Below are 12,132 nucleotides of genomic sequence, written 5' to 3' on the forward strand. Positions count from 1 at the left end.
CGGGTGGTGAGGGTTCCAGGAAGCGGAAGAAAGAAAGAGAGATTTCCTGGAAGATAAAAGAGATGAAGCGTTCGGAACGGCTTCAAACACCCGGCCATGAACCTGGGGAGATACAAAGAGGTCTGCCTCAACCTTCGGGTCCGCCGATCGCAGAAGCTGTCCGATCTCCTCCTCGACGAGAAGAGCAGCCTCCACCTTCTTCAGTCGCTCCAAGCACAGAAAGGGGCCCTTCTCGCTCTTCTGCGAGGCCCCCCTCTCGCAGCGCTCAAACGCTGATCGCTTCCCTGGAGAATAACCGGACTGTTCGGGAGAACCCCGATTTTGCCAAAGTCTTGGGATCTTCCATTTGCCTTCGAGAGGATTGGGACAGGCTATCCCCAGACAGCCTTGACGATATCTTAACTCGATCCATGAGCCTGAACGTGGAGTGTCTGGTGAACCAGACCATAGTTAGGGAAAAGGCTCATCGCCTGGGTAAGGAGGTCGAGAAGAAGAATCAGGAAGTGGCTTCCCTCCGATCCCAACTCGCATCCACTCAGGATTACATATCTCGAGTTGAGGGGCGGGCGAAGTTCTATGAAGACAAGCTGGCCGAACAGTCTCATGTCCTGGCTGAAAGGGATCGTGCTCTCGGGGAAGTCCAGGCGCTTCGGGCCAACAAAGCTTCTCAGGTCGCTCAACTTATCGAGGAGCTTAAGGCGAAAGACGAAGAAATGGTGACGGGAATAGCCGGTGCCTATGTGAATGCTCACAAGGACCTCTTGGCCGAACTCCAGAAACGTTACCCAGAAGAGGACTTCTCTTAGATGGCCGACCTGGCTCCCGGGGGCGAGGGTGAGGATAGTGAAGAGGTGGGAGAGGATGAGCGAAATGTAGATCAGGCTGGGGGTGATCCCCCAGCCGAATAACTTGTACAAATTCTGTAATGAAATGAAATGAAATGACTCTTTTGTTCGATGAATGGTTGTGATCGGAAAATTTCTAAACACTTGATTGTCTGAGTATATTGAAATAACTGAAAACTATTATTATCCTAAGTGTGAGAGATCGGAAAATACAACATGCATGAGATTGCTAAACGGAACTTAATTGAAAATTTTGGCTTGAACATCTAAGATCGGGATCTTCATTAAACCGGATTAGAACCTTAGCTTGATTATTCCTAAACTTTTAAAAGAGAGGTCGACCATAAATACTGGCAGCAAGGTTCTAGTGTTAGTTCAATTTCGTATGACAAGAGAGATCGGGAATGTAGTTAACTGGTCAGGATATTTGACAATTGGCTTGAGAGATCGGTGAATGATTGAGAGACCGGTAAGGCTTTAACGGATACGAGAGCTTAGCATTGACTCAATTCTCTATGAAGAGAGATCGGAACTGTGGTTAAATGGCAAGGAGAGACTTAGTGCTAGGGATCGGTTTCGAAGTTCATAGATTCTGGGGATCGGCCAAAATATGGTGTCGACACCTAACCTACAAGGTAACTCAAACAACACTTCCTATTCTAATAGCCTTAGGCCCACAACATAATAATAACATACTACCCCGCCTGGGCCTGCCAAATCAGTCAAAACTCATATAATTATACAATTCAACTATTAAGTTTAAAATTTACATTTTGCAAAAACTATCCAACCTAACCCCAAAAATTCTGTAATCATGCCCCGCAGTCCTTATTAATGCTATTTTACTATTGCAAAAGGAATTATAATTTTTTGGTTATCCACAAATATTTTATGAATTTTATTCTAAACCTAGCATTAGACAAAAAGGGCAAATTGGAGTTTGGGTTTACCTACACTAATTCTGACCCCTGGAATGCATCCAAAGAGTCTGAAAATGGTGGGAAGCACTGTAATATTAACCCACTTTCAAAGTGAGTCCAACAGCCTGTTTGTCTGGCCTGAAATGCAATCCCAATCGCCGATGGAATTTCCTCCAAACGAAAATACCTACGCAAAGCTCACAATCTAGGAGTTAGAATATAATTTTTATTTAATTAAAAAGACTCATTAAAGATCGGAAAAAGTACTAGAAAGCTCATGGGACCTAGTAAATTTTTGGTATCAAAAAAATTCCAAATTGGTGTCATTGCGAAGCTCTTGACGTATAGGACGCCTGGTGGCCTAAGATTTTTTTTTTTTTTTGTAGAATTTACGGTTTGAGAGAGATCTAGCCCATAAATCAAAATGAGCTAAAATTTCTGAAGCTTGATTCACACAAACTGAGAAAAGATACCATGCAAACTTGGTATCTACATGATGCCCATGAAGAGATGAGCATTTCGATACCAAGAACGCCAGAAACGATGATCGAAGAAGGAAGTTATGAATGGAAAAAGAAAAAGGTAAAGAAGGAAGAGAGAGAGAGAGAGAGAGAGGGGGAGAGAGAGAGAGAGAGAGAAATTTTGGTTAGGGGGGGGGTGTTGCTGGAAGTCACTTTTTAACTTTAACTTTTTATTTTATTTTCTTTTCTTTTTTAATTTTAAATCCTTAAACTTTTTATTTTCTTTCAATGGGGTCCAAAATTCTTTCAATGTAGTCCAAAATACCATACCATAATCAAATCAAGTTTAATAATAATAATAATACACATAATTTATTAAACAACAATTTAAAATATATTTAATATACCAATAGTAAAACTTAAATTAAAATCAATTTCATGTAGTTAAGATGCTATTTATTTTTGGAGTACAATAATATATTTATCATTTTTACTATTAGTATAAAATAATATTATAATAAAATTCTAAGTTAAATGCATTTCAAATTAAAATTCAAAACTTAACTTTAGAGCTTCAAAATAATTTCATAAGAAAATTTTTTAAATATTAAAATAAATCTCAAAATAATGCAAATAATTAATTTTTTTGGGGCATTTTAAAGTTTTTATTTTTTATTATATTTATTAAATATTTTTTTTATAGTTATGAAACGATTCTATTAGTTAACTATACAAAATTATCATTATTAGTTAATTAATCTCTTCAATCAATATCTAAGCAAGTGATTAATTATTAATAAATTATACATTTTAATTAGGCCCTCATAAGCTAAATTCCTGACTTCGTCACTGCATCAAGATAATGGGTTAAATTTAATATATCATTGAAGATACCTAAAAATCACTAGAAATTGAGCCTCCTTTAATCATAGAAATTACTAATTGTGGATCTCCTTCAAACAGAATGGAAGTGAAACCTTTATTTTTAGTAATTAAAACCACTTCTCAATAAGCTAGAGCCTTCAAAGTGAAAGGATCAGTAATACCTATATATCGTCTAGTAGACCAACTTAGAAGATGTCCCGATGCATTCCTTACTATGGTAGCAATGCTACCCAAATCCTTTTTTCAATTCACCGCTGCATCAAAATTAATTTTAATGCTATGAGAAATCGAAGGAATCCAAACAACATTTGTGAGGATGAGAACTTGACTAAGGTGGTAGTTCAAAGGGGTGGAAGCAAATTCTTCAACTGCTTTAATGACCTTAGCAATCACCTCTTGGAAAGACCATTGCTCATTATAAAAAATAAAGACATTCCTACCTTTCAAGATATACCAGAGTATAAAAACTAGTAATTGAGATAAAGACTTGCAATCATCATATTGGGATAAAGCGACTACTAGTTTTTCCAAATAATCAACTAGATTGGAACTAGTGAGAAGCAAGGATCTCACTCTAAATGGTGAATGAAACAAAATTTCCACAACTTTAGGAAAATGAATGAAGATATGTTGAAGAGATTCAACTATTCCATAAAAATTACATTCCAGAGGAATAGAAGGAATTTTGCAATTGAGAAGTTCACCACAAGGCAAGCACTTTTTAGCCAACTTCCATAGAAAGATAGATAATTTACTAAGCACATTAATATTCCATATTGTTCTCTAAAACTTGGAATTCATTGTCAAAGAAGTAGGCCCTGGACGTATAGGGATAATGGAAAAAGATAAAGAATGACTTTCTATTGCCATTTGATCACTCGGTTTGACCAAATAAGCATCATATTTGATAGAATGCCAAATAAGCTGATCTTCCTTTTTGAATAAAGAAGAGGAATAGATAGAATATGAGCTACTTCCTCATCATGGAAATTTTCCTATGAGGCTTGAATGTTCCATTCATCATCGATAGGGTGCATAAGTTGTGAAATCCAATGAAAAGAAGGATTGTGAGAAGTTTTCACCTTAGGCAAGGAAGGAAAAGATTGAGGAATCCATTCGTCCCCTTTACAAAGAGTTGAAATCCCATCACTTATGTTCCAGCAAGGACCTTTTTCCAAAATAGATCGCCCCCATATAATACTATGCCAACCAAAGCATTAGATTTAAGAGTAGCATTCATAAAAGAATATTGAGGAAAGTACTTACTTTTGATGACCCTCATAAATAATGAATTTGGATGGAAAATAAATCGCCACCTCTGCTTAGCCAAAAGAGCTTGATTGAAATCCTGCAAATCTTTGAATCCCATGCCACCCTTAACTTTAGGTTCACACATAGTTTTCCAAGAAATCTAGTGCAATTTTTTTTAAATCTTATTTTTGACCCAACAAAATCTAGCCACCATTCGATTCATTTCCTGACAAATTGTAGTATGGAGGCAAAAACAACTCATAGCATATACTAGGTTGGCATGAGTAACTACTTTAATAAGAATTTCTTTGCCCCCTTGAGATAGCATTTTTTCTTTCCATCCTGCTGTCTTATTATATATCTTGTCTTTGATTAAAGAGAAAGCTTGTTTCCTGGAGCGAGGGATATGTGAAGGAAGACCAAGAAATTAATCATAACCTGAAGTGTTCTGTATATGAAGAATATATGTTATTTCCTGAATAAAATGTGAACGGGTATTAGGGTTGAAAGCAAGAGCTGATTTTAGAAGGTTAATAGATTGGCCACTAAGATTAGCATATTAATGCAGCATGTAACGACCCGGCCCACTAGTGATATTGTCCGCTCTAGGCCGAAGCCCTCACAGTTTTAAAACGCGTCACTAGGGGTTACGAACCGCCAACTTATAAACTCAGCATCTCTCCTGTGTTTTGCCGATGTGGGATTTACCTAGGGTGTTACAATCCACCCCCCATATGGGACTCAGCGTCCTCGCTGAGGTTTGCCCCATCATCGCTCAGGGTTGCACACGGAGCGGTTCTAATACCACAAATGTAACAGCCCGGCCCACTAGTGATATTGTCCGCTCTAGGCTGAAGCCCTCACGGTTTTAAAACGCGGCACTAGGGGTTACAAACCGTTAACTTATATTATAAACTCAGCATCTCTCCCGTGTTTTGCCGATGTGGGATTTGCCTAGGGTGTTATACAACACATTAGTAATGAGACGGACTTCAAAAGGGTAGCTTTAGAAAAATTGATAGAATCATTAGCAAAGAATATATGAGTGAGAATATTGACTTTGTAAAAAATACCTTTCATTAGTTATATTATTCATGAAAATACAAATAAAAACATATCTATGTATGTATTTAATACTAATAATATATATTAGCAAAAACTTCTATCGCTGACTCAAATCAATTCATCACTAATTACCTTTAATAACAATATATTAGTAACAATATATCTGTCATTAATACTTTTAGCAATGAGAAATGATAAATTCATTGCTAATAATATTTTGCGATGACCTATCTGTCGCTAATGCTTTAGCAATGAAAAGTTATTTAATGGAAATTTCTCATTAATAATTTTTAGTGAGAACTTATTTATTGCTAAATTTGTAAATAATTTCAATTTCTAATATTATTATAATTAAAATAAATTAAAATTTTAATATTATTTTAATAATAATTCTACTTACACAAAAAAATCCTTTATAAATCTATATTTGTGATTCTATAAGTATTTTTAATTCATTAAATATCATTAAATTTATTGTAATAAAATTATTAAACAAACTTAAACACAAAATCTTACTTCCACTAGTGTATTTTTTTTAATTATTCTAAATATTTACAAATATATAATATTTAATTATAATAGAAAAATTAACTATTTAATTAGCATAATTATAAAATTATTCTTAACTTTTTAGCGATAACTTTCGAAAAAAACCCTGTACTTTCAAATTTTTGTAATTCTACCCTATAATATAAAAATTGCCAATTAAATCCTGAGCATTTTAATCCTTATTAATTCTACTTGACCATTAACAAAATCGTTATCTCACTAATGGAGATGCCACGTGGTGTCAATGATAAGGTATAATTGGTAAAAGTTAAAAAGTATGGGGTAATGTTAATTTTAATATATTTTATGTATATTATTAATTAAAATATATAAATTTAAATGAGTTGGAATATTATTAAGGTAATATAATCAGGTTTGAAATTAATCATTCGAGTATATAAAATACTAATTGCATTTAAAAAGGATAAATTTTCACTAGTATTTTATATGTTACTATCCCTAGCATAATTTAAAGGCTATAAAAATAAAATTTCCATAAATATTTAATATACAAGTTATATATAATTAATTAAAATTGATACAATAATAATAACACTTAGGTCTCCAAAACTATTTAAAGCTAATTATATGAATCATTTTTTCCTTATATGTATATATACATGCTTAAAGGTTATAATTTTTTTTTTATATTACTTCTTTTCATGTTATTTTAGGTACCTCCCTTTCCATTCTCATTTCTTTTACCACTACTTTATCATATTTTTGTGTTGAATCATTTTTAAGTCAATGAAATTAATCCAAATCAAATTGTTAATTATCTGTCAATTTTAAAAATAATTTGAAATTTTGTATTAATTAAAATAGATCGGGAAAATTGCCAAAAAAACCTGTACATTTCAAAGTTTTGCAATTCTACCTCATATTATAAAAATTACTAATTAAACACTAAACTTTTTTGCACCTATCAATTTTATTTCACCATGGCGATGTGGCGTCTCTATGGCATTGAATGTGGCATCTCCGTTATGTTTTGTTAACGATAAAGTAGAATTGATAAGAGTTAAAAAGTTAAGAGTTTAATTGGTAATTTTTATAGTATGAATAAAATTATAAAATTTTGAAAAGTACATAATTTTTTTAACGGTTATCTCAACTTCTTAATGATTTGTTTATTTATTTTTTTAATTTGATTCTATTTAAAATGAAATGGATTGATTGCACATCCTAATATCGTGCAAGTATTTATCCTTGACTTTCCATCATTCAAAGGAGAGAGTAGGCTGTTAGATGAGTTTTAGCATTCTCTAACAAGGAGGAGAAAATTTTGAATAAATAATTGATTATATCAGTGCTAGAGATTTTCAAGAGAAGTTATATTTCATGTATATGATTTGATTGATTGTTTATTTATTTTTGCATTAGCAGAGATATTATGATTTTGATCGGTTCGTAATAACAAATCTTCAACTTTTACCTTTAGTTTAGAAAAAAACAAATAGTGTTTGGCACTAAGGAAAGTGAACAAAAGACATTGATTTAGCACAACAAATACATAAATTACGCCTAGGATTTATTCTCAACACAACCGTTATCAATAGGTCTATTAAGCATAACGGCTATGTGAATAAACTTTTGACCAAAACAACAAACTTCTACTTACAAAAGGGAAATTCTTACTTAAACTCTATTTATCATGGGCTCAATACATATATGAGATTCCTGTATTTAATTTGTGAGTCCCAACATATTTCTTATGTTTTGAATCCATGACGGACCGGATATAGATAAAAAAATCCTACAAAACAACCTTCTAATTGTGGACAATATAAAGGGAACAGTGATCAAACACCACCCAAAATTACAAATTGTGCTTTGCAACCGATGTTGCAAAAAAATGCAGAAAATCAATAAAAATTAAGAATATCACGCTAACACAACTTTATGTAGTTATTCACTCATACATATATATATATAGGATTAAAAAAATATTAGTTTACTACTGCACACTGTTTCCTGATTTCACCTTGGTTGCCGGTGAGGACTCCAATGTTGCCTAGTTTCACCATTGACTGAGCAAAATCTTGTGCGAAAGTGATTCCATTTGTTGAAGACTGAAGTGTGACATAAACTCTTGTTTGGATATCATTGAGCAGAGCTGCATCAGATTGGAACAGCCCTCTTCTTGTAGCTACAACATTGTAGTAATCGGCATCGAATAACGTGGAGCTTCCAGGGTCCATCTCCACAACAGTGGTGTTGTCTCCAGGCTTACATATAGTCTTCAACTGAGCTGCGTATGCTGGGTCCAACGAGGGGTCTGTGTCGCCTTTCCCAGTGAAATTGTACAGGCGGTTAATGATTACAAAGCAATGTCCAATTCCAATGGTGTGTGCTCCTGCAAATAAAAAGGAGTTGGGATTATATATAATAAAATTATATTTGTTTATACCTTTTTTCATAATTACAATAATAAAAAAATATTTTATTAAAACATAAGATTTCTACTTTTTCTAGTTACCTGATAGAACCACTAGGTCCTTCACGCTTAAGCCCTTTGCACTAAAGTTTTGCTTTAGTTGGTTTATATTGGCGAAAGGAGACGGTAACTGTGCTAAAGCCTCTGAAGCACGAGAGACCGTTCCATCTCTACGTCCAGTGGCAACAACCCAAGATGGTCCACCAACCTGAAAGGAAAATGATTGATCAATCATTAGGCATGTATATATTAATTATATGATGATGGGCATAAGTTTTTGATGAATTTATATATACCATCGCAACTGAATCTCGAGCTGCCAAGGCCACAATATCAGCACAAGAAACCACACCAGGACATTCCTTTTCCACTGCAGATTTTATAGCGTCAATCACATTGAAACCTCTCAAGGTCTGGTTGGGGACCGCATCTTTCTCAGCTTGATTGGTGCTTGTAGAATTTAATAGCACAGAACCATCACATCCCTGTGACATGCATGCAATAATCAGTGTTATTCTCAGACTAAGAATCTGCATTAACCATGGCTTAATTTAACAAATGATTAATGAACTTATCAATACATTTATAATTAAGGAACAAGGAACGTACCCTAACGAAACAATCATGAAAATGCAGTCTTAGTAAAGGAGCAGCAAGTGTTCGATCACTGGAAATGAATTGTTGAACCATATCATGGATAGTACTCTCTGCATTTGGGCATGTCTGGCTATAGAAACCGAGTTGTAACCCTTGAGAAGTAGTTAAGCCTAACCCAACCTGTACCCCAACTTGTAATCCTTGCGAATTAGTTAGGTCTAGAAACAGGAGGAAGAGAACCAGTTGAGAAAAGAGAAGTGAAAGAAGCTTTTGAATAGCCATTGTTTAATAGAGAGTATGAAGATAACTTTAGAAGTATTGATGATGTGCTCAAGCTGTGTTTAGGCCTGAAGTATGGGAGCACGAATAACCAGCATTTATATAACTGATGCTAAGCTTCTGATAATGCCATTGATAAAAAACTATGATTGTTTTATTAAATTTTAATTAGTTGGCTAATCCATTAGGTCAAAATTAATTAAAGAGCTGACTAATGGCCAGTTCTCTGAGTTTTATATACGTGCCTACCACGTATAGATAAAAACAATTCCAAATTAAATATATAAGTTTAAAAGGCCAGCCTGTTCTAGACCATTTTTATTCAATGATGGTCATATATATATATAATTTGAAATAGAATTATTGAAAAATATTTATTTATATTCGATTTATTATTATTTTATACATATTTTAAAAAATATGTAATAATAATAAATCCCACATAAAATGAAGACTAATGTATTATTTATATAGTAATTGAACGCAAATGATAAAATGCTTAATTTTAAAGGTTTCATTTGAAAAAAAAAATATTTATAAGAAAAAAATTTAATTGAACAAATTATCATACAATTATATTTAATTTTTTTAATAATTTTCTTTTAATTAAAAAAAATTAAATTTATTCATTTCAATTATAAAAATTAAAATTCCAATTTTTAAAAGGATATGATTTCATTTCTTAAATTTCTATTTCATTTCTTAATTTATGTGTCTGTGGGATTGGTTCGTATCCATCAAGCTTTAATTTCTAATAAATTTTTTTGCGTAAAAAACTCGTCACCCACCACATAAATTATATATGCAAACTAGGGTGATAATTTTAGACACGACTTATGAACATGATATGAACACGGTACTAAATTTAGAGCTTGGGTTAGATTTATTCGTATTGAATTCGTGTCGAATTTGTGTCGATTCATTTATGACACGGATATAATCGTGTTGTGTCAAGGGTTAACCGCTAACCCGACTTGACACGTTTACAACATTGTTTAATAGTCATGTTATGTGTTGACCTGTGACCCACTATGACTTATAACTTATATAGCGTATTAAATGGGTTAAGTCGTATCAAATCATATTAAATAGTTCATTTTGTGTTAAATGAATCGTGTCATGTTAAATACACCTAATACAATTTAATATGAATCGTGTTGTGTCGTATAACCCTTATAATAGAAGAGTCGTATTCGTATTTAAATTTTTGATGCGATTTATTATTCATGTCGTGTTCGTGTCGATCTTAATCGTATTCATATCGTGTGTTGACATGATACAAATATGATCTATCAACCCGAATTGCCACCCCTAATGCAAACCAAGGTATTGCCTGTAAACATGATATGCAGAGGTCAACATCAGCTGTATTCTTGTGTTGCAATTCAATATATTCAAGGTTATACAAGAGTTGCGATAGACGTTGGCAACCTATCTATATATATCACTTAGTTACAGCAAGATATACATAAAATATATCATAGAGGATAGAGTTATTATCAAACTTCAGTTGAAAGCAAACATGTGTTTGAGCTTAAAGAAAGAACTAGCTAGGTAGTCATGGTTTGCAAGGTACAGAGAACACACACATATATAAAATAGTCATTGAAAGAATAGTTAATGCAAGATTATTATGTAGTGGACAGTTCATGCAGCATAAACTCAAAACAAACTTGGATTTATCTGGGTTAGGAAATGCTTGTTAAAAAAATATAAAATAAGAGATTAAATTTCTGTTTTCTTCATAGACCAGTTCATCATCAGACCTGGAAATTGTATTTTTCAATATAAATTTCTCAAAATTCTTGCGTTGGCCTCTACACTTGTAATTTTAAATAAAATTAATTTCATGTCACATAAATGAAGAAGTAATTCAGGATATACATGATGAGCACTACTAATCCCAAATTTTAAGTTAATACAGAGTTCAATGCAAGCATGTGTCAGTGTCTTAATTGGGAATGAAAACTTATAATAGAAGTATTGGAATAGAATATACTCTGAGAACTTTGCGGAATTAATTTTGGTTTCAATTAATTTAATACAAATGCTATACATATATTAAAGAAAGGACTCCATCATTGTTAGTTTGGAATGGAACAAAACAATTAACTGGTTGATTTTCACATTTACTGTCCGTTGAACTTTTGTCTACCGGTTTGGGATCTGCCACTCTTTTATTAATTTTATCCATTTTTATTTTTTACATAATAATTTAAAATTTTAAATATTTTAATTTTTATAAAAATATATTAATAATCAACTAAATTACCTTTATTTCACTAATTACTTATATATAAATATTTATTATATTTTAATAAAAATAAAAGATAAAATAAGGAAAAAAATAATTAATACTTTTTTATTTTCTAAATATAATAGATAATTTTAGATTAAAAAAAATTTAAATACAACAAATAAAAATAGATTAAAGGTAATGCTTCTTATCTTCATTAGAATATATATATATATATATATATATATATATATATATATATATATATATATATATATATATATATATATATATATATATATTCCTAAAAGTATGTTGTTAATATTAGAGCAGTAACAGGGTATTTACTGGCTATTGTTTAGGCTAAATATTAATCAATTATTCTTTGTAAATCTTTTGTTTTAGAATGCCAGATGTAGAGGATTTGTAGCCACTGAATAGGGATGTTTTGTAACGGTATTTTGTTTTTATATTGCTCTTTTCGTGTACCTAACAGATATACAAAAGACTTTACATTTAAATTGCAATTTTTCAATTACTTTTTATTTTTAAATCGTTTGCTGCCAATTATATTCGTTAATGTTATAAAAATACATTAAAAATTTAT

At 32.1% G+C, this 12,132-nt stretch overlaps 1 protein-coding gene across 1 annotated transcript; it reads right to left on the reverse strand.

Annotated features, from left to right (window-relative positions):
• Positions 1-7,925: 7,925 nt before the first annotated feature.
• Positions 7,926-9,292, reverse strand: LOC110658822 (peroxidase 27-like). Its single transcript, XM_021816577.2, has 4 exons — positions 9,023-9,292; positions 8,710-8,898; positions 8,456-8,621; positions 7,926-8,332 (listed from the first exon to the last, which is right to left on the reverse strand). Exons 1-4 carry the CDS (start codon positions 9,290-9,292, stop codon positions 7,926-7,928), a joined length of 1,032 nt encoding a protein of 343 aa, XP_021672269.2.
• Positions 9,293-12,132: the final 2,840 nt, after the last annotated feature.

The sequence above is a fragment of the Hevea brasiliensis genome, chromosome 7 (assembly GCF_030052815.1).
Source record: "Hevea brasiliensis isolate MT/VB/25A 57/8 chromosome 7, ASM3005281v1, whole genome shotgun sequence".
Classification (NCBI taxonomy): Eukaryota; Viridiplantae; Streptophyta; class Magnoliopsida; order Malpighiales; family Euphorbiaceae; genus Hevea; species Hevea brasiliensis.

Coding starts and splice junctions, on each gene's coding strand:
- LOC110658822 (XM_021816577.2), bottom strand. CDS start 9,292: ATGGCTATTCAAAAGCTTCTTTCACTTCTCTTTTCTCAACTGGTTCTC. Junction 8,899..9,022: donor TTCATGATTGTTTCGTTAGG/GTACGTTCCTTG, acceptor TGCATGTCACAG/GGATGTGATGGTTCTGTGCT. Junction 8,333..8,455: donor GGACCTAGTGGTTCTATCAG/GTAACTAGAAAA, acceptor TTTTATTTGCAG/GAGCACACACCATTGGAATT.